Here is a 24,460-nt window from a genome sequence, read left to right on the forward strand (position 1 = left end):
AAAAGTTAATAATGTTTTATCACATAAAACTATTTATTTGGGTTTTTTAAAGACAGGAATATCAAGTCTTTTTTCATTGCATGTATTCAAACTTCTCATTTTCTCAACGTAATCCACAAAGTTAGAACAAAGAATTTGGTTTCCATTTGTTGACTTTTCATGTACATGAATACACAATAGCAGTTGTTTCTAAATTAAAAAAAAAATCCTTTTGTCAGACCCAAGCAAAATATGAAGGCTTAGGATGGTGCTATAAGCAGATGACAAAGAGACAACGAGTTGAGAACGAGTTCAAGGCTTTAGAAGGAAGAAACTTCAGCATACTACAGGGGACTTCTGCAGCTGCCTTCTGCTAACTGAAAATGAGGCTGTGCACATAACCTGTCTGGGAAAATCTCGTTATCAAAAGTAGGTTATATCTTATTGAAAAACTATATTCTGAAAGCACTTATTTTACAGTATGTACATTTCAACAGCCTGGCTGATTTTAGGTGAGACTGAGGTCTCAGTCAATCAATCAGCATCCTTTTAAAGGATGTAATCAAAGCAATGAAGTGCTTGTTTGCTTCAGCTATGTGTTCTGTGCTTTTATGGTCCTCATGTCTTTCATCAGCATTGGTCTGTAGATGTCCTGCAAGCTTTCCATGTAGTCTAAATAGTCACTCACTCGAAATCCATGCAGTGCTTCCTCCTGCACAGATACACAGAGAAAGCATTTATTAGCTAGGGAAAAAAGAGTACAACTCCAGTTTAATGAATTCCAAGCTTCTAAAGATAGCTCATTTTGTTCTGATTGTCAGAGCCTGGCTGTGTAAAATAGATTGTATTATGTTTTATTTAGAAATACAGATTTGGCAATATCTGCTTTCAGACAGTTTTTTTTTCTAATTACACACTTGGTATCAGAGAATTTCATTTCACTGGGATGTTGTTTACCTCATTTTTGGAGAATATTTTATTGAAGATTTTTAAGGTAAGAAGCTTTAAGAAGGGAAAGCCAGGTACTAAAGTATTCTTTTGAAAGAAGATTTCTACACCAGCACATGGCACAAGTTTATAAGTGTGGCTTTTATATCCAGCTAGATTATGAAGATCTTCTTTTATCATTGCTTAAAAAAATATTCACATCTCCTGTTTTTTCTTTACAATGTGCTTAAATAAAACCAGAAAAAAACTGTTCTGCACCACTAAAAGTGATTAATTCTTATGAATTCCAAAACACAGACTAAAAGAAAGTGCTCTCAGAAAACAAACAGATAATGTTCCTTCTCATGGCTACTATATTGGAAGGATGAGGAGGATGCCCCACAGAACACAGGATCCTGAAGAATGGTTTAGTGTAAAAAGGGTTGTTACTGTTGTGTACTCATAATCTACTAAGTATTACCACTGTTGGCAGCATGTGCTGCAAAAAAAGCTCTGGAGGCAGTCTCTGCGGACATAAGCTGCACCTCTGGTGTATTAATTGTGAATCTCTGCTAAGTAGAATTCTCCTGCGAACGTTTACTCAGGCTTGGAAAACTGAACTTGGGAATCTGAACAGAAATTCAAAATAGTCTTTATATTTCTTCTCCTCTACACAGAAGCAAAGCAAAAGTAAAATTTTACCTTCCAAGTTGCTCCTCATGCACTATAAGAAAGCTGACTACGGTGGAATATAAAATTATATATATATATACACACTAAATGGCATGTAGTGACAGGACAAGTGGAAACAGCTTCAAACTCAAAGAGGGTAGGTTTAGATTAGGTATGAGGAAGAGCTTTACTGTGAGGATGGTGAGGCTGAAATGAAGTTCTTCAACACTGGAAGTGTTCAAGGCCAGATTCAATGGTATAGTGGAAGATGGATTGGAACTAGATGATGTTTAAGGTTCCTTTCAACGCAAACCATTCTATAGTTTCAATTAATTAAGACTTATCAATAGCAGGAATACAAGTATACTCCTTTTTTTTCTGTAGTGGTCACTCAATAAATTGCCGATGTTCCAGTACTGCATTAATTTACATTCTTTTCTCATTAATTTAACAGTACCATGCCAAACCTTTAGTCTGATTATACTGCATGTATCAATGTATGAATTCTTTCTTCTATATTTTACATATTCTATCCAACAATGCCATCAAGATACAGCTTTAAAGATACCTTGTCCAAAACCAGGGAAAATAAAACAATACATTCATTAGACTGTGTACCAAACATTTTCAAGGAAGCAGATTGTGCTGAGCTACGTTTCCATATTTAAGCATATGTAAATTGGATGCAAACTAGTCAGAAAACTATTATTCTTAGGACATACTAAGATGCAGATATCTAGTTCTCAAAAAATTTTGACAGGTGAAAAAACTAGCAAAAAAGACAAAAATGTCCCTGTGAAGAAGAGTAAGATACTGTATCAATTTATGACTGCGGCTACAGCTATGCACTACCCTGCAAAAAGCCCCAACCCCAAACATAGTTTATAATTGGGAAAGAATATCAAATTGTGAGGCTGATTACATAGTAATTTGCATTTCTTCAAACTACCAGCTTGATCAGCTTCGTGCTACATCTCTACAAGTTTCAGCAAGCAACAACTGTGCAAACCCACTTTTCTGGAAAGCACCTTGTTCAATGAGATTGAGCCCACATACAGAGAACTGAATCAAATGCTCTCCTGACTTCATGTGCCTATTTTCATTGCTCATGAAAGAAATTACTCAGTCAAAAATACAGGAAAGCTATTTTCTGGAAAATACTATACACAATTTCCTGCCAGGGAACAAATAAAATTAAAATATTATTTCACTTGTTTAAAAGGACTAAGTGAAATTCAGTAAGAGTTTCAGATTAAATACATATATATATACACATACATACATATATACATATATATACATATATATATATATAGTATATATCCTCAGTATTCAGAGCTTTGGTTCTCCTCCGCAGTTGAAAAATTAAGAAACCCTTACTTTCAGAAAAACCTGAAGATCTCGGGCTTCTGTGTGCTTCAGGATGTCTTGCTGTAGGTGTCTGAACAGAGAAATACATATATATATTTGATAATCAGGACCAAGGAAAATACATATGGCAATGTAGTGACAGATCTCACTCCAGTCCATGTAATTCCAGAAACACTGAGTTATCCATTGCAGACAGATCTAGATGAGAATGAAATTATATATAATTAAGTAATTCTATACATTCAGTCATAATTGATCAGCTTTATCTCTTTTCTATACTACAGAACCTTTTCCCTATAACATTACCCCAGCTATGAAAATAAAAGGGCTAAAGTACAAAAGAAGCCAAGATTCACAATTTTTAATGCACAGCCTCTGAATAGACTCCTAGTGAGTTTGACTAAACATAATACGCTGTATCCATGCAATCCACACTTGTAGGAATGTATTCCGGCACCTCCTAAGTTTGAGACTTGAAGTCCAATGAAAGCAAAAGTGATTTTTTTTTGAAGATTTTGTTTTAAATGTGGCCTAAAGGGTAATAATAGTGATGAAGACATGTTCAGTTAGGGTTTTCCTTTCAATTAAAGTATTTCTCTGCATTATAAATGAATTTTAGGTCCTTCCCTAAAACACATTTTCATTTAATGAAGAGAGTATGAACACAGTGACTCCTTTGCCCTGTTCTAAATTACAATGTATTAAGAGGTATAATGTACATTTAATTTGGTTCTAGACCACAAATCTTCTGCTAATCATTCCTTAAGTGTTTAAAAATATCCAGCAGAATTACCACAATTCCAATTAGATGACAATAATCATAGTCTGGCAGTAAATCTGTTTTGAGGTATTTACTGAGGCACACAATCTCTTAAATTAAACTGTTTCCACAGTTCAGAGTTTGTTTTTCAATACTGCAGTAGAACTGCAAAATCATGCAGAAGATACAGTGGCACCCATGAATAGCATTTCAGTAACTTGTTAAATAAATGAAAAAAAAAAATTATTAGCAGTTTAGAACAGTATCTAGTGTATTACTGAGTCCACACAATTAAAAAAAGAAAATAGTGTAACTTGCACAAGAATAGCTGAAGGAGTGACTGTCTCCATGTATTTTCTTCATCCTAAAATAGGAACCTTATTACAAGCACCTTATTCCTATGCTGAGATAAATTCCTTCATCTGCTATTCTTCTTGCCTCAAAAACCAAACACCAAGCTGACTAATTTGAGCAATGTTTGTACCACAGTGGCATCTGCCCCCATTAAAGAGTCTTTTCAGCTGTAAATCTTGCAGGAAAAAATGAATTTTGAAGGCATAAGATGAAAAATATTTTCCTTGCCTTGGCACAGCAATACACTTTCTCACTCTGGCAAGGTGTCCTTTGCATGGACAATGTAACTCACTGCCTGGGGCTCTTTACCCTTCATCATGATTGCAATCTTTAGAAACAATGGTTCATACATAGCTGTCCATACTACCAAACAATTGTTGTAAGTAGGCAAAATGAAAGCTGGTGTTACAGATAATTTCTTCTGTTGTAACACCTCTTTAATATGAAAGAATAGTGTGTTACCTGATTGTAATAGTTACAGTAGCTCATATAAAATTAATTTTTCTCTAATATCACAGGAAATGCTTCCTAGTATATAACCCATGGTAAATTATCCATTTCTCTCCTATGGAAAATTTAGCTAATTATTCCAGGGAAAAAGGTATTTTGTTTAAATGCTAAATGTCAGGATTTAGTACTTATAATTTTTATCAATTTTTCCGCATGAACATGTAATAAAAGGTCATCAGCTCCCATACACTGGTATTATTCTATGAGTTAGTCACTTTCTATTTTCAGATGCTCTAAGTCACTGTGTTCTTACCTCTTACCCTCATTATTATAACAACCACACAAGTGCCATTTAGAAAAAATGGCCAGTAGTTCCTCAGTATTCTTGATTTTGTAGATTTAAGTCAATAGATTGATGATAACTTAATACACTTATGATCAGTTACCTGGGATGGAGTGAAACCAGACATGTGGAAGGCTGAGCAGACAAGGGGCAACTCAGCTTTCAGCAACATTTCAACGTAGTGAGCACTGCAAAAATAGACTGGATGGATGCCATATTCCACTGTTGTAACAGGCAGGTGCATCTGGTTAACAACAACAACATCATCATCATCAACAATGAAACTGAGGAACAGGATTATAGACTACAGAAATGTGTTGTTTTTTAATGCCTTGCTGAGAACAAAATATAAACATACACACTTTTATATGTAAGATAAGTAATTCTGATTATTTTATAGACAGAAAACAGGATAAACAAAATAGATTGTACTTTCATCAAGAAAAACATGTAGATAACTAAAGAAAAGTGTTAATAAATATATCCTAATTGTTCCTGTGCATTTGTAGTGTATTTCCTTATTGTATACAGGCTTTAATTGCCAAAACAGAGATGGAGAAATTGTTGTTATATTTTAAACAGGAAAATTGAAGAAGAAAAAAAAGATTGATTTCTGCTGATTTTTTTCCCTCCATTTAGTGGTGAAGTAGAACTTCATTATATTTGGAGTTGGTTTTTTTTGTGTGCACATATCTTTGCAGCATGTGTGGAGAGTGTGAGTGAAATCCTATTATGTGCAGCAAAAGGAGCAGAGGTTTTATCACTATGGAAGGCTCTGGATATTAATGCCCAGTTGCAGGTACTGAATCCTTGGCACCAGTGGTTTTTTTGGGTTTTTTTGCACTCGCAGAATAGAGCAAATTTCAGTACAAATTTCATTATGCTGGAACAACCTCAGGTCAGACTCAGTGCTGAATGGACTGATACCATCATCCCTTCTAGTGACAAGACAGATCACAGATTACTACAGAAGCCTCCATGCAGAAGAAGCACAGAATCTAATCTGCGCTTCGTGTACCTCAGAGTTCTCTGGTAGAGACTACAAGTTTAGAGGTTGTGTTCAAAACACAACATGACAATGTCCAAAGGGTTTTATTTAAATAGCTGGGAACTCCCATAATGAAAGATAGAAATGATGCTTCCTATATTACAACCTCAATCCAGATACCGACAATTTAAAATTATAAATCATACAGTATTTATGCAGTAATAATTTTTAAAATTTACTAAATATACTCAAATGTACTAAGCAAATTTCAAAACTGTAACTAAAAAAAAACCAAAAAAAAATCAGATCAATGGACTTGCTCTCTTACTGGAATCTGATAATTAAAAAAAAGTTCATTCAGCAGTATCACAGCCTTCACACAGAATTTAATGCCACTAACAAAGTTTGTTTTACTTCCAGCTTTAAAAATCATTAACATTGTCTTCAGACCACCTGGTACTTCTCTCTTTTCAAACAAAAATTTGAGCAAATATCAGATCTACATTTTTCCATGAATTTTTCAGGGTCATGTATTTAGCTAGGGGAGCTTAAGGAAAATATAATGCATTAGGAAAAAAACCAAACAAATAATAAAAAAAAAGTTAAGAAAAAACAAAACTAAGTAATAAAGTCTCATTTGTGAACTTTCAAAGGAGCCTTTCAGAAGGAAACAGGTTATAAATTCTTACAGATAAATGCAGTCTTGGTAGCCAGAGAAATGCTGAAACAAGAAGACATGAAAATTGCTGAAGAAATGTCAGTGTCCTCTCCCTGTCTCCTGACATTATGAGGAAGATGGAAGATGCAAACCAGTCATAACCAGCATAGTGCTCCTGCAAGCAGCCTGAACAGGGAGGTTAAGGAACTTGGGCAGAGATCTACTCCTCACTCTCCTGCAGCAACCACAGCTCTCCTCCTTCCGACATCCACGCACACAGAGCCAGGAGTTGGGGTTGTTAGACATGGCCATGGGGAACAGAGCTGCACAGAAGGCAGCATCAAGGCACAGTTGGCTCTCAAATTGAATTAAGAGAAACAATTTAAGCTGTTTTCCCCTTATACTAATTTTTTTAGTCAATACATAGTCAAGCTAAATCAGTAAAAGTAAACAAAAAGCAACTAAATGCAAAAAAATCTGCACCAAAGTGAGTGTGTTTATAAAGTGCAAGAAAAGAGAATAGTGGAGGAATAAAACAGGAGTAAAAATTATTTTAAAAAAAGTAAAAGAAAAGCCTTAAAAATGAGATTCAGCATATTCTGATATACACCTGAAGTATATTTTAATAGTGGTATGCAAATTTAATAGTGGTATGCAAAACAGAGAATAATATAGCAAAGCTGGTTGAAAAGCTGTTATCTGTTTTATTTTTTTTTTTACAGGAAGTTCCACAGTAGATCCAAAATAACCAAAAGTCTAACCACTCCTATTGATCTGACTACATCTACTTATCACACTTACCACTACATGGGCAGTATCATTAACAGTGTTGGTATTGTGGGAGTACCACACATACTCATTAATGTTCAAAGCTGCATTGCTGCAGGCTCTTTAGCACAATCAAAAACATGTGATCCCACTCCAAAATAGTTGATGAATGAGAAATGTGAGTAATGAGGATAAAAAGTGAATGAAATTTGCACTTCTAACAAAGTATGGGAACAAAAAGGTCAACATTTTCTTAAGTGCATTGGGAATGCGTTTAACTTAATAAAATTACAAAGTAAAAGTGCTCTTTTAAATTTTTTTTCTTTCCATAAATATAACACACCTACACCTCTATTGAAAGTACAAACTAGGATTTCAAATTCCACTGAAATTTTTAGACTATATAACTTATACCATCAGGAAAGGATACAAAGTGAAGACACCACAGTTCTTTGCTGTTGTTTCAGAAACTCCTCACAATTCACTAACACAAAACACAACCCATTTTCAGCATCTTCTTTTAGCAAGTTTAAGTATTTTCCATATCTGTTTCAAGAAGTTAAAAAAAAACCCTCTTTAGTTAATCTGTCATAAAGTTGTTCATCACTAAAACGATGCTGCAGATATACACATAAATAATCAAATAAAACCTTCTGTGCTCTTCCTAGAAAGGGTACACAGCAAACATCTGCTGCTCATTGTTACAAATCCTCACCCAAATTCCCTTTAGTTCAGTTTTAGAGATGGTGGTGGGGAGAAGCGAGTATTCTAACACACATGACTCAGTTTCTTCACATGCAATATTTATATTTCAATATAATGTACGTGTAATTATTATAATCAGAATTCAAACATTAATGCTAAAGATAGAAATCTGTGCAAGTACAGATATCTAAGCTTTTCCTTCATCACAGCTCTGCAAATTACCAGCCAAATAAAATGTTTAAATGGCATATAACTAAGCTTAGCTAAACAGAATCATATAGCGAAGTAATGCGAAGGAAAAAAAGACACATAATTCAGGATAATGCAATTTTATGGTAAATCTTACTAGCACGTTACAGTTAGTCTTTACAAAAATAGAGGATAATAACATACATCAACTGTAAAGATAATTTAATTATGTACTAATACCTTTTTCAATTCCAGTTAGAATTCATTTTCCTAAAGTTTATCTTAGATTTAAATGCTATAAAGCAATGAGTTGATGGATTAAGTATTATTAAAGACATTCTGTGAAAATCAAACAAATCCTAGAAATACTCTAGGGAAATATTTTAATACCATGTACCTGACTGTCATTTCAACACCAAGCTGCTGCACAGATGAAAGGTTTTCTTTCTTAACATCTCCATCCATGGCTAAAACAAAAGAAAACAAATTAAATAAACTATTATAAGAAATATGATTTGAACTGAATACTAATGTAAAGCTTTTTCTGTGTATGAATACCAATTCTGGAAAACTGTCTCCTATTCAAAATTATTTTGGTAGTGTTTGGAAAGGATTCATAAAGAATCCACATTCTTCACAAACTTTTTTAAAATGAAAATCACCATCTTTATAAGAAAATCTTCATGGTTGGTATGGTTATCATTCGATTTACAGCAAGTAACATATTTTTCAGCCCCATATCTTAGTAGAACTTTATCCTTTCTGGCCTAGAAATCAGACAAGGCAACCTATTCTGATCCACTTTCTTCCATTACAGAGCTCTTAAAATTCTCTAGCTATAATTCCAACTTTATTAACAAAAATTCTATTCTGGTATCGATCACAGAAAACTTTAAAACTGATAGATTTAATAAATTATTTAAATCCTATATTTACATGCATTTTTTCATACAGTAAAATATACCCCATTTTTTGCAGCTGTTTAAATTAAAAATCCAAGCTAGAAATAAATAAATAAATAAGGATTTAAAGCAACCACTGCTTTAGCATTTCCTGAAAATTTTAAATTCTAAATTACATTTTAAATGGGCATTTTTCCCTATCAGACATATGTTATCATCTAAGATAACTATACCTGAGATAAAAATTGCAGTCTAATAATATTATGAGTTACAAAGCTGAGGGAATAAACCTTGAATATACTTCTTTGAAAGTTCTACTTAAAAACAGCAAGAAATGAAACAAATTAAAACCCTTATTTACTGACAACATTTACTAAAAATGTAAATAATAGATATGGCAGCAGAAGTTAAAGTATACTTCTTTGAAAGTTCTACTTAAAAACAGCAAGAAATGAAACAAAACCCTTATTAACTGACAACATTTATTAAAAATGTAAATAATAGATATGGCAGCAGAAGTTAAAGTATATTCATGTAAATGATAGATGTAAAAATATAATTAAGCAGATCACACAGTAATTTATGTATTTTTTTCTATATCCTCAGACACAGAAATCAAAGTGAAGGATTCCCTGGCTATTTATGTAGATAAACACTCTTTGTTCCTGGCACACAAACAGAAACTAAGGTTTAAAGATTAAATAGTTACAAGTTCAGGGAGGAAAGGACTCAAAGGGAAAATAAATAAACAAACAAAACAAAAGAAAACACAAAAAACCCTCAAAAAAAAGAAAAAGATTCCATCTGCTCATATCAGATGAGATGTATGGTAAGAATAAAATCCCACTGTGTTTTATAACTTTCACAGAGAACAATAATTTAAGTATTAGGGTTGTGAGAAGTTAACCTTGTACCTTTGACAATATATTTATACATAATAAATATCAACTGCTCTTTGAGTAAAATGATCTGATTCAATAATCTGATGGGACTTAAACACTAAATGCACATCAGAGAGGTTTTCTGCAAGCCAATCAACAGCAGTTCAAATATCTTTTGCACAGCATACCAGAAGTGCAATCTTTGGAAGTATACATATAAGTTCACAGGGCATTTCAGTTAAAACCCCACAGACTTTTTTTTTTTTTCACAACTTTTTACAGCTCCTGTTTCAAGTTACGTGTTTACTCAGGCTGCAATTGCCATACTAAGTCAATATATTTTCATGTTTGTCTGTGCAAGTGGGAAGGCAAGAGGCATACATCCATCCTAGATAATAGGGGGAATTTAAATGAGTTGGCTGTGGCTAATGCCTAATTCAGTCCTAACACTACCATGTTTAATGGCAGCAGGGGGAAAGTAAAGCAATGACCTCTAAGCTCCAGTGCAGTCCTGCTTCCATTTTGAGGTGGATCCTATTGTTGGTGGCAGTGCAGGTATCCCACTCCAGCAAGGGTGTAACAAAAAAAGCTGTATCACAGCCCACTGTGTGAGCCCAGTGTCCACTCTGTAACAGTTTACAGCAAGTACTGAAGGCTCATTGTCCATTAACATTAAAAGAACACAAATGACTTCACTGATTTTCATTGACTTTTCTTCTCTGTTGTAACAATTTCCTAGTGGCTGGAAAGGGCTTTTTTTTTCTCACCACACTTCCTCCTGATATTTTTCTCTGTATTTTGAAGGAAGATAAAATTAACTTGAAGTCTGGACTGAATAATAATTCTCTATCACACAGTACCTTATCAAGGCAAAACCTCTTGCTTTCAGACACCACTGTATTAAACATAATCACAGCTCTGTATCCTGCTAATCCAAAAATTGTGCTTCTTTTATCTCAGTCAAAAGTTTTTATTTTCCCTTTTGTTTATTACTTAACAAACTGGGAAGACTAGGCCTAGGAACACTGTAAAATAATTTAGAATACACAAAGGACTACTTTCCACTGATTAAAAACTAGACCTAGCAACCTTAAATGCTTCCTTAAACTTAGAAAAATCCTATGAAAAACAAGTGGAATATTTAAATACTGTATCTTGCAATCCATGGACAAAAAACTTGCTTGTTGTGACTGTACTATTGTGGTGATGCCCATACATCTGATTGAATGCAGTGAGTTAATTTTATATAAAATTTCTTTGACAAATATTTTTCAATACAACTGATATAACTGTCTTGAAACACAAAAGGTTTCATAACAAAAAGGCATGGAGAAAAACCAGCTCCCTAAATAAGAATGCCATTCATTGTCAAAGGCCAGACCACCTCCCTGAACTGTGAATTTATAATATGATACAGCACTCTGGCTATTACTAAATGGAATGAACAACATATTTTGGCAGCTTCCTTTTTATTTATCTTAAAGCAAAAAAAAAAAAAAAAAAATCTTTGTTGAACAGACATTTCACACATTTTTCTTTAACTGAAAAACACTGTTAAACAGAAGCCAAAACTAAACTAGTGACTTGAAGGATATGGAATTCTCTAGGAGCTGATTAACAATTTAAGAAAATTCTTAGAAATCACCTCAATGGGCAGCACTTTTCAAAATGTTATGTAGCATTCAGGAGCACAAAAAGAGACTCCCATGAGGCATGATTTTTTAAATTACTAAACTCAGTCTATAGCTATACGCACTCCAGCATAAGTCAACTGCCATGCATAGTCCTGTGGCATTCTTTCTGATCAGCCTACACTTCAATTAAGTTTACAATTTATAGGAAAAATTGCTTTCTTATTAATTTTCCCTCTTACCATGACAAAGCTTTAATGTGTTTAAGTCAGAAAGTGGGCTACATCTCATTCATACTGAAATGACAGGAGGCCAAGCTGAAACAGCTTTACAGTATATATCATGTAACTTGTATGGTATTTGGATAATATTTAATTTATTTCCCTGTTTAAAGTGCTTTTACACCAAAGACACCATTGGCTTCCCTTTTGTCTTAAGTAAAAAATATTACTAAAGCTGTCACTCACATTATTGGTTAAGCTCTTTCACTTCCTGGTGCCCAGGCCAAATAGTTTTATGTCTATATAAATAATCTTTGGAATATACTAACGGATGCTAAATTTTAACTTTAGTGACAATAAGAAAAATTAGGTTTCTTGTGATGGATGAAAAAGACTTTTGACTCAAAGAAAATATTTAAGTAAAGGTTCTGCAAACAGCTGAAAATACCATGATAGCCAGAACCACCTGTGTAATTCCAAAAAATGCTTTAAAATACTTAGGAGTATATAGGTATATTTGCAATCAGATTTCTAGTCCATGGCTTTGTCCATAAAAAATGAAATTATGTATCTCATTTTTTTTTTCCTATGATTTATTATTTTTGTTAACAAACCAGCAGGATTTCACTTACTCTGCGACAGGTATCTAAACACTGACCCTCTCCATTGGCAGATACTGAAGCAGACAATATTCATTTTTATGCTTTGTCAGTAACTATCCTTTCTCATTTTGATGTTCTTATGAAAGTTTTCTATTTTAAACATTATTTGGACTTGTGGCAGAGCAAAATTTACGAGTTTTTCTCCATAATCTGTTCCACCATTTTGCTACTGTTTCTTCACAAAGTCACCTCCTTCAACCAAGCTACTCATCTGAAACACTTCTGACAGTCTGACCTCACACTCATTGTTAGAAATGTCTATAAAATAATCTTTTTCCAAAGAAAAGCATCACTTTTGTTGGATTTGAACTGGGAATGGAGACAATGTAAACAAGATCCAAGAGTGATTGCTGGAGAATGTTGAAGGCTTCTCAGAGGTAATCTCATGCGCAATTCTACACTGACTATCGAAAATACCTGTTATGTCATCAGTACTCTTGTCATAACAATATATGGCAAAAATATTAATATCTAGAATTTAGTTATATAATGATCATCACAAACCTCAAGCTGTTTCTGGCAATAGCTTCATTAAGAATGAACCACATTTTCTGCCCAGTTACCTAAATTGGCAATGGGTAAAATGCTTTCTGATAACAGCATCTTCAAAATGGCGCACAGTTTGAAGAAGTGAATTTATCAAATGATGCAGAAAGAATGGAAAAATTTCCTTCCTTCTCCTTCCCTTTCAGCCCAATTTCAGGTTGTAATCCTGTATTTTGCGTTTGCTGCTCCTTCTGAACAACTCTATACTGATACCTTCCTACTGGTGTTTTTAAAATTTCTTAGTTTGTTACCTGACCCACCTGACCCTTCAAAGATTAAGAGCTCATTAAATGGCAAAAAGCTCCTATGAGATTTTGTTCAGTCAGAGAACTTAGGCTCATCTAGGAGAAGGAACATACCATGACATTTGAGTTTTATGGCCAAGACCTGAAATCCCTGACGTTCTGTCCCTTTGGCAGTATAGGGCATAGCTGTTTCAGAGACAAAGTCCAGTGGAAACAGAGGATTTGACTGCAAGGTCATCTGCAAAAGCAGAGCTCCCAAAAAAAAAAAAAAAAAAAAACAACCTGCCGATCACAAAACATTGAGGCACTCCCAAGTTTGGGGAGTCTGCAACACATCATGGGGATCAATTAAGAAGCACAGACATCAATACATTAGATGACTTCATATTTCTCTGATAAATGGTTTGTTGAAACCTTTTAAAAATGATGATATTTTCACAAAGTGTTTCTGTTATATTGAACTGGAATTTGCTAACAGAAAGAGCAAGAGGCCATTTTAGGAACTTCGTATCCCTAATATGTAATGCATTGTATTTTACTACTACAGTAAATTTCAGTTTCTTGCCATTTTACTACCTATTACAGCTAGACACCAATGATTTGGTTGTCAATATTTTAGAGTTTATAAAGGAGAAAGAAAAAATTAAAGCAAACTAAAAATTATTAATTCTAGGAAAGGGGACAGACAAATCATTAACATATACAGATATTCAGTCATCCGAATAAACATCACAGCAGTATCACTGCTGTTAGCAGAAAGTATACTTCATGTAAGATTTGTGTTACTGTTTATAATTGAACATTGCAACTGCATAGTGTTTTATCAGATATTTTTTCCTTCTCTCTTATCTTGAGAATGGTAACAACCCAATCTAATTTAATTTTTCCATATTTGCGAATTTTATAGGAGATTGAAATCCTGAGGGGTTCCGTGGCAGATGGATGACTGTGTTATTCTAATTACAACTAGCTACAGGTTTACAAGGCTGTCAGTTTTTTAAGATAATCAAATTCTAATTTTAGGAAACATGATAAATACTGAATATCTATGTGCTCTGCTGAATCCACCTTCATGAAAAATTTGACTTTTCTTCATTGAAATGAAACAACTATTAGAAATTTGCTTTAAATTCCTCAGACCAAAATTTATTTAAGAGAATGGTGGATACATACAATTCCCACCAGTGAAGTAATGAGTTTCTGAGATGTTCAAGAACATTTTAAACAACCCCCAAAATGATACAGATACATTTAAAAGAAAGGCAATTTAAATATGAAGAAGCTGCATAGAAATTATTAGGAGACTGACCTTTATAGCTTTCCATGCTGAAATAACAATCTGTTCTGCATTCAGAAAGATATGACACGAACTTTTCAATTAATTCTGCCACAACTGCAAGAAATAAAAACCCATTAAAAAATTAGAGGCAACAAAAAAAATATGGAACTACGTCACCTAACTAAATGACAATATGTGGGAAAGTAAAGCTATTTAAATTCCTGCATATTTATTCATATTTTTATGGGGGAACAACTCAAAACATTCATTGCACTTTTGCATTCCTAACACCATTCCTAACTTAAATTAAATTTTAATAGCTTTACTGAGAATATATTCAGTGTAAACAGAAAGAGAATCTCATATTATCTTTATATCCTCCAAGGATTACTCCAGAATTTGTTACATGGTTTCAATATGAAATGAAAATTAACTACAATTAAACTATAATATCTTACCACATTTGTCTGTGTATGGAGACAGGAAAGGAAAACAATAAAACAAACAAACCACAAAACCCATCAGCCAGCCAAATACCCCAAATAAACCCAACAACCCACATAGAATAAAAAGCTTACATCATCTCAAAATTATGCTAACAAAAGCACATGAAGTTTAAGGGCTGTTTCAAAAAAATCTCAATATAAAACTACCTATGTCATCACAAGATAAAAATTTTTCACTTAAATTTATGCAATAGGCATATTTAATTTGGGAAATTCTGTATTTAGTGATGACCATAATATTCTTCTTCAGTTCTTGCTATGGAACTTTGAGTCTGCAGATACTGCATAGCTGAGTCTTATGTTAACATCTGTTCACTGTGGAGGAAATCTTATCTCCCACCTTGACAAGATGTTAACCAGGAAGTTAGCAAGACCTTTCAGTGACAAATCATTACCCAAACTGTCCCTGACTATCCTCAATTCTGCAAGTCTTAGGCTATGGCAACTGAACACATGACACCATACAAGTTTAAACAAAGATTACGAGGAAGCCTTCGCACAAACTGCACAGAGGAGGCCCATATGAGGTAAGCCATGATAGGAATTTAGGATAGCAACAATGAATTTCTTTTGTAAGTAAATGCTATCCTAAAACAACTGCTGTTAGCTCCTTAAATAGGATATAAAACATACAGATACACATACTGATACGTCTAACAAGAATGCAAAGCAAGGGAGCGTATTTAGAGAGTAACAACTGCTGCCATCTGTGGGATTTCCTGTTTAAATACCATGTTACCATTTCCCTGGCAGTCCTTCCAGTTAATAGCAATGAAGCTTCAGCTCCTGTTCCGTCATTCTTGCACATAACTCCAGGCACCCACTGCCCAGTTTAAAACTGCTGGTTTTAAACTCAAGAGTTCAAAGAGTCATAGAATGGCAGGGGTTGGGAGGGACCATAAAGAACACCAGTATCACTGCTACCAGTACCAGTACTGTTAAGCAGACAGTGGCAGGAGCAGCTGAAGCAGCACAAGTGAGGCAGAGCAAGGACATGCTGGAGGTGGCAACAGAGAAAGCTAGAAACCTCCTGAGCTAGCCATGATACAAGGAAAACTGACACAAGCAGTTAAAGAGCAGTGCGAGCTCTTTTGGGAATGAGGAGGAGAAAAAGACAGAACCTCCACCCACTCCACTCTGATGCTTGTTATGCCAGAAAAATAATGAAGAAAAAGACATAATAAAGATAATTCTTCTTCCAATTATTTTAAGCTAACATACTGACATTAAATCACAATTTTTTTGTCTTGATTAATTGCTTAAAACATTTACAGAAATTACACTGAATGAGCTGCTATTTGGACACCACTGTAGAAACTGGTTCGTGATTCTTCATTTAACTGGAAAACTAGACAAAAAACATTTAGGCAGGTTCATTGTACAGTACAGTCAGTATTGCTGTAAAAGTCCAAATTTTCAAGTAAAGTTTATGTGGCCTACCAACATAGTGAAAATGTTGATTTTCTTATATTATGGAAGCTTGGCTGTATTAGTATTTAATACAGTTTTTAAGAGTCTAGAAATAATCTCATGGAAATTTAATTCTTACACAAAAAAAGAAAGAGAATTTTAATTTAGGTGTGTTTAATTATACATGAAATAAACAGAAATGCTTTTAAATTTCTTAAATTACTGCAGTATGATTATAAAATATCTACTTTCCTCCAGGGTTTTCTTTTTCCTTGAAGAAGTAGTGTACAAAAGGAAGGTAATTGCAACAGCTTCAAAACTGCATAAGAACACTGCTTTAAAAAAAGCATGTGGTTAAAATTGTTTTAATAGGTAACAACCATGAGCACTAACCTAATTCCTACTCTGAAAGTTTTAAGCCAAAAAGGTCAAAAAATGAAAAAAGAAGCATCCGACCTTTTAAAATCCTCTAATATAACTACTTTTACTGGATCATATTCTATGATCCAGATGTTTCAGAGTAGTTTAAAAGAAAATACAAAGGATGTTTTTAACTGCAGTTCTGCTCTCAGGCACAAGTTGTAACTCTTGGTGATGATCCTGTGCAGGGCCAGGAGCTGGACTCAATGATCCTTGATGGTCTCTTCCAACTCAGATGAGTGGAAGGGATTCTGTGATTCTGTGACTTCTGCTAGAGGCTAAAAATTCAAGAGTGAAAATCTTGGACAGATTACTTTTTTGCAAGAGTAGTGTCAGAAATTTTCAACTCCATCAACCATACTTCAGTTTAATAAGATTATGAAAAATAGAATTAGCAATTCCATTATTGATGGCAACAAGAAGTAGGACTTTCAATTATTGTACATTAAAATGACAAATGAACAACCTACATTTTCTCTGAAAAGAAGAAAACAGGGTAATAAAAATTCTGACAGTGCTTTCATTAGAGATGAACACTGCATATGCTATATCAATATACAAGTATTTTCTTTATTAATGGAAAAAGCAGCCCTTCAAATCCAAACCAAATCTTTATACACCTGCACACACATTCACATGCAGTCATGTGCCACTGCTTACAGTGCCTCAAACTGATTTGGGGGTCAGAAGAAGGAATTTCTGATCTGCAATTGCTCTTTCAGCATGACATAAAGACCCACTGTTTCACTCAAATTCTAACACAAACTTTCTTGGAAAATCAAGGACATAAAAATAAAAACACAAACATCTAATTTGTATTATTCTAAAAACTTCTTTTGAAAATACAATATCAGCATTGTGTTATCCTGAACTAAAAACACTACTACAGCATATAACAGTCATGGGTTCTTTATCCTATGGGGAAAGTCCTGAAGTTAGTTTCAATTTTTTGTTGCAATTGCTAAAGGTTGCAGCACACATACATCACAAACAATGACACTGCCTCAAAGGCTCATTGTATTTTTTGTCAACATGTTTTGATAGAGCTATCTCAGATGATGCAGCACTCACAAAACATTAAAGGATTCCAGAACACTGTTGACTGTAACCACTCTGCTTCCATCAAACATTTCACTTATAAAAGGTGGAGAAAATTCCTATGTTTTACAGTAAGTTCTCACATGCAAGTTCAAGAGCTGCTATCTTTTCTTGGTTGGTTGGTTTTTATTAAGAAAAAATTATTTGGAGGTAAATTAATAGGCTCTAAAGAATACGGGAGATCTAAATGCAGATCCTCAGGGAGATAGGTGATAGAAAATCTGAAACTCTATGGAGCAGGTAATTTTAGCTGAATTTACTATTCCTATCCACATCACATATGAATATAAAGCTTGAGAAGAATAGGATTTGGGGACAGAGTATCTCATTATGAAGAGAAGAATGTGAGCATATAATTGATATGATCTCTGCAACAGCCTTAATTTATTTTGCTTTGGGTTAAAAGTCTTCTGAAAGGGGAGAGGAATAAGGATGAATCTGCCCAGAAGTCAGATGTTGATACAATGTTAACTGGGAACAGATGAAAAAAGAAGTTGCTGGAATGGAAAATAACAGAAATGCCTTCTACTGTACCTGAAGGACAAAAAAGGAGAAGACAATTGAAAAAGGCGTGGCTAAAATAGTGACGGCGAGATTCTGGTCCAAGAAAAAAAAAAAAAAAACAACCCAAAACCACAAACCACCTCTCAGTGATGTGAACTATTTGAACATGAGCTATACTAAGCCTAGATCCATACAGAGTCATAACTTTCTATATAAATCTAAACTATTGTTCAGAGGAGTTGATTTGCCTGCTTCTTTATCTGCCAAAGTTTAGATGACAATCACAGAAAACTCTTTTTTAGATGTCCTAAAGACACTTGAGGAAGGCCACAAGTATGGCAATGAGTAGTCCAAAGAAGCCAAGACATAACCTTACCAAAGATTCTCCCCATGGTTCTCTAGCTGATAAATGACCCAAAGAAAACAAGGAGTTATACACCCTAACACCCACAGATCTGTGGCATCCTTATGGAAGGAACAACTGGCAGAATGTCTTTGTCATAGCTTATTATGCTTAGAACAACACACTGTAGGAGCTGGTTGTCTACAGTGTTTTGCTTTTAGGAGACCAAGAAAAATCCCAGACTTTCAGTCTTGATGCACTAAAAGACATGCTAGCCTGAGGAAGGTTTTAATCTCCTTTTAGCAGTTCAATAAAGCCCTTCAAAAACCAGATCTTGATGTTTGAGCACAGAAATTACTTAAAAGCTACACTCAGAGGTGATGTTTTAGCAGAGAAAACACCAGTCAAAGGACATCCAAAAAGCAATGCATTACCAGTGCGTTTAGCACAAAAGTATTGACCAAGTCAATGGGAGAGTAATCAATGTGGGAAGGGTGAATTAGAGATGTTGATAGTGTACAGCTTGCTCAAGAATTTTTTGATGGAGCTCAAGTAGGTTCTATAGATTCAGCATCTGGTAATCCTGACACCAGATCACAGATTATTTTTAATAAATCAATACACATTACACTATACAGTCCTTGAATCTAATGTTATCTTTGCTCATTATATTCTGGTTTAATTCCTGTTAATGTCAGTCTCTCTTAGAATGGGCCCAGCACAAAAAGCACAAATGTACATCTTTGTTCTGTAAACCATGGAGATTGCTTCATCTGTAACTATAGAGAAAGTTTTGATTTCTGGGCATCTGGACTGAAGTCTCTTATTCCTCTGAAATTTGGGAGAGCTTCACATGCTGCAAAAGATACACAGCAGCACAGCTGTCTCTTGCAAAATGGATTCAGTGAACATGATGTTGTCTCAAACCACAGAGCTGCAGATATTTTGCTGCTTCTGAAATATCTCCAAGCAGATACAGAACATCTGAAGAGCTTTGCAACATAAAATCTAAATAACATAAAGGGAAACCTTGGGCACCTGTAAACAAGAAGTTAGACTACATACTGACCATAATCATAATTCCTATGGGAATGGAATCCAGCAATTTCTGAGAACACCTTGCTTCTTTATGGCTACACAAGCTTATATTCACAAGGGAATTATTATGTCTTCTGATGATTTATGTCATATAGTGATCTGTTTTTGCTTTGGCTGCTTTGGTTTTTTTAAATGAACTATAGCAATACTCCTGCATGATCACACTGTTCATTAGAAATGCATATGAAAATTAAGAAAAACCTGAATGAACAGGTTCTTTGATGTTTAGTATGGCTTAATTCTGACATTTTTTTTACAGAAATTGCCCATTAATATAATTTTCCAACCCAAGTTGACTCATTCACTAATCTCTAAGAAACATGTTTTCTTTCAGATTTTCATTTTCTCAGTATCTCAATAATGGACCCTTTAGAGATCTGGAACAAAGACTTATATTTAAGCCCTCTTTTTCTGTCAAATTTCACTGACAACATAGAGGGAAAATGGTGGTAAAGACAAAAATAGGACATAAAATGCATAAACCTTCCTTTTTTTGTGAAAATCCCATTGAAATAGTTTTCATAATCAACACAAAATTATGGACTACTTGTATAGATAACGTACTCCTCAATAAAAATAATAAGAAGAGTTGCTTGTTAGTGGTCTTTTGTCTCCTTTCTTTGTTAAACTTCTTAAGTCATACTCACTTGGTCCACTGATGCTGTCTGGTCTGGCTTTCATGACTTTGCGGAACTGTTTTCTACAAATTTCTGCCCACTCAGTTGGCTTCTCTGGACCTTTTAAGAGTTTTAAGAGCTTGTTGAGATCTTTATCTAGAAGAAATGAAAAATTAGTGTTATTCTATAATGATCATACACTGACAGAGTAGTTTGAGTTGAAAGGGACCTCAAAGATCACACAGCCCCAACTCCATTGCGACATGTATTTTTGGCAGACCTCATAAGAAAAGAACACATAAATATGCCTCTTCCTAAGACAATTAAACTGGAAAAGGAGTGATGAAGCTGATGACATTCTGCTTTATACAAAACATTCTACTTACTGATGGGATTTTGTGCTTATTTTGGCTGGAGTAAAATTAATTTTCTTCAGAGTGGCTGGTATGGGGCTATGCTTTTGGATATACCAAACGCAGAGCTGTTAATCTAGAGATGTTCTAGAGATCTGTGTAAGCAGAGCTTCCTTTTCTGCCTTCATACTGCTACCCTGGCAAGGGGGCTGGTGGTGCGTGGGAAACGGAGGAGACACCGGTGGGACAGGTGACCCAAACTGACCGAAGGGCTATCTTACACCATACAGTATGCTCAGTATATAAAGTGGGGGGAAGAAAGAGGAAGGGGAGGAACATTCTGAGTGATGCTGACATGATGACAGTTACATGGTGGTGTTCAGTCAAAGGCTGGACTCAATGACATCTGATGTCTTTTCAAACCTAATTGAAAACCTAATTGATTCTGTGATTGCATTTGTCTCCCTAAGTAACCATTACAGGTGAGGGGGTCCTGCTCTCCTGCAGATGGGCTGAACACCTGCCTACCACCCAGATGCAGTGAAATAATTCCTTTTTTGCTTTGTCTGTGCGCATGGCTTTTGCTTTTCTATTATACAATCATAGAATAAGCCGAGTTGGAAGGGACCTATCAGGATCATAAAGTTCAACTCCTGGCCCTATGCAGAGCACCCCATGTCACACCATGTGTCTGAGAGTGTTGTCCAAACACTTCTTAAACTCATGAAGGCTTGTTGCTGTCACCATTCCCCTGTAACAGTACCCAACCACCCTCTGGATGAATTGCATTTTCCTGATGTCTAATCTTAACCTCCCCTGACTCAGCATCATACCATTTCCCCAAGTCCTGTCATTGATCACAAGAGTGTAAAGATCAGTGGCTGCCCCTCTGCTTCCACCCATAAGGATGTTGAAGACAATAGTGAGGTCTCCCCTCAGTCTCCTTTTCTTTAGGCTGAACAGACCAAGTGACCTCGACCACTCCGCATACGGCTCCCTCTTCAGACCTTCACCATCCTCGCAGCCCTCTTTTGGACACTCTCTAATAGCTTAATGTCTTTTTTATGTTGTGGTGCCCAAAACTGCCCCCAGCACTCGAGGTGAGGCCACCGCAATGCAGAGCAGAGCGAGATAATCCCCTCCTTGCCCAGCTGACAATGCTGTGCCTGATGCCCCCCAGGACACAATTTGCCCTCCTGGCTGCCAGGACACTTGGCAACTACCAGGTAACTTGGCTCCCAGAGTACTTGATGCTGCTATGAAATACTTTCTGGCCATCTGGAAGGAGAAAAAAAAAGATGGTACTTGACACAAAGCAAATGCATGTGCATGCACTCCAGCTGTGTACAGTCCCTATGCTGCTGGACCATTGATATTATTAATTTTTCAAATTTCTGAGTACTTTACTTGTTAAATAAAGTTTTTTCCATTTTTCTCAAATGAGATTTTTTCTTCTGAAATGGTGGGGGGAGGGGCCACTTGAATCTGTTTTCTAGAGGGACCCCTTTGGAGAGTTCCTCCCTAAATTTGCCAGGACAAGTGTCAAACAATTGTTTGAGCCAGTCTATGAATATTTGCTGTTCCTTCTACTTCTTTATAGCATTTCTATGTCAAAACACTCTTTTCAAAGGATCTTATTCTTTTAAGATTATTAGAATACTTTCAACAGAATTATGATTTTGCATTTAATTTATTTTAAGCACATCTAAAGACCTTAATGATTTCTAATTAGTAGATTGTATCCCTGTCATTGGAATTTATTATATGATACACAGCATTTCAAAACAATCTTATTATAGTAACTTAATTATTATCATTAGTAATGACTCCAAATTAATTAACCTGAGATTTCTTTGTTATCCTCAAATAAATAAGTCCTCAGTATCTTCCCAAATAACATGAAGTGATGCTTAGAACAGCTCACTTATGAAAATTTAATGTGAAGAAGAATTTAACTCTTACAGTATTATCGATTTCCAGTTCTTTCTCTGCCCTTCTTTATTATTTCTGAAACAGTTGAATATTGAAGAAAATCCTAGAACTGCAAGGCACACTCCTCGATACAAGTTAAATAGTTATTTTACTTCCTGAAGGATTGTAGTAAAAACAAGCATCAGAGACTACAAGCTGAGACTTAATCAGTCAACATACCAGAGACCCGTGCAACCAAGATACTGCAGTGCAGTCATGTATTTAATATATCCAGTACAAACTGAAACTGGTATCATACTGTGGAAGCTTACTGCGGCTTACTTTCTTCCAGATAAAACACTTGCTTCCCTTAATTTGTCATTAAATGTGACTACCCCTTCTGCCAGCAGGTCACTACAGTGAAAAAAAAAAAAAAAAAAAAAAAAAAAAAAAGCAGAACCTTGGGGATTTTTTGGAATGACAATTGCATCTAAAAACTCACTATATCAAAAAATGCCAGCTTGCTTTCAAAATTTAGTAGGCAACTATAATTTGACCAACAGTATTACCCTGTAGCTGAAACTTAAGCAATTACACTGTTCTGGGCCATATATATTATGTGTTACTGAAGGCAGGCTGTTACACTACCACTACCACTAGAGGTATTCTAAACACACTAACCCCAAGAAACAGAAGTCCTGCTTTTATTTCTTCTCTTTTCTGGTTTGTCACTAAATGAGTTCATTGATTATCCTAAATTAATAACCTGAATTTTATTTATTTCCTGGAAAAATACTAGACCTGCTGAATGACGTGAAGGATAGAAGGTGAGGGAACAGGGGAAGGAGAAAAAAAATAGAAAGAAGAGAAAATATGAGGAAGAGAATGACTAAGACCTTCTCCTACTATGCTAGCAAGCTTTTAAATATGGTCATGATTGAAAAGAAGCTAATGTCAATTTAATAAATCTGCTGCACTTCTACTCTCTTCTTCCTTTAGATTTATATTTTGCTATCCCATCCCTTACTTGTAGTTACTTTGTGCTAGCATTGGTTGTTCTGTGTAATCCCATAGGAAAAAAAAAAAATAACAAAAAAAAACAAACACCCCACATTTACTAGTTTATGAAGCTGTGAAATTGCACTATAAATAAGCTACATTTCCACACATGTATGAAATCTGAACCACTACCTTATAACAGCAGGTTTAAATTTATCTCCCTTTTCTAAAAGATGTTGCTTTATAATTCTTCAACTAATTCTTCAGCTAGCTTATTTAGATTTTCTAAAGCAAGTAAGACCCAGAAAAATTCATTAATGTTTTATAAAACATAAGAAATATAACAAGTCCCTTCTCATCTGACTGTGCTTTGTGGCAGAAGTGTTTTTCTGTGATTAATAACTAAGATCTGTAAATCCATGCATATCTAATTCAAAAATCTAAATTGAGAGATGAATAACCTGACTACAATTTATTTGACTAATACACAAAACCAAATCCATTTAAAGATATATAATTTAGGAAACCTCATGTGCATTTCTCATAGACCTTACTACTCTTTCATATTTTTTTAATTGAGTGGACCTAAAAGCAAAAGGCAACAGACTTATATATGAATAAAATGACAAATATAAAAAGCAGTACAAGTCAAAGAAGTGTAGGTTATTAA

At 34.8% G+C, this 24,460-nt stretch overlaps 1 protein-coding gene across 5 annotated transcripts in view; it reads right to left on the reverse strand.

Moving 5' to 3' along the window:
• TBC1D32 (TBC1 domain family member 32) overlaps positions 1-24,460 on the reverse strand; it is a 70,741-nt gene continuing 46,281 nt past the window's right edge. For 4 of the 5 annotated variants that reach the window (XM_030267801.4, XM_012572763.5, XM_072926816.1 and 1 more), the window contains 8 exons: positions 20,558-20,683; positions 14,562-14,645; positions 8,562-8,631; positions 7,701-7,816; positions 6,534-6,688; positions 4,960-5,100; positions 2,959-3,147; positions 1-691 (listed from right to left, as the gene is read on the reverse strand). In XM_030267801.4, the coding sequence (XP_030123661.4) occupies positions 572-691; positions 2,959-3,147; positions 4,960-5,100; positions 6,534-6,688; positions 7,701-7,816; positions 8,562-8,631; positions 14,562-14,645; positions 20,558-20,683 (1,001 nt within the window). In that variant the 3' untranslated portion in view covers positions 1-571. The remainder of the gene's footprint in view (positions 692-2,958; positions 3,148-4,959; positions 5,101-6,533; positions 6,689-7,700; positions 7,817-8,561; positions 8,632-14,561; positions 14,646-20,557; positions 20,684-24,460) is intronic. The other variant, XM_030267802.4, reaches the window with a different exon arrangement.

The sequence above is a fragment of the Taeniopygia guttata genome, chromosome 3, assembly GCF_048771995.1.
Source record: "Taeniopygia guttata chromosome 3, bTaeGut7.mat, whole genome shotgun sequence".
Taxonomy (NCBI): Eukaryota; Metazoa; Chordata; class Aves; order Passeriformes; family Estrildidae; genus Taeniopygia; species Taeniopygia guttata.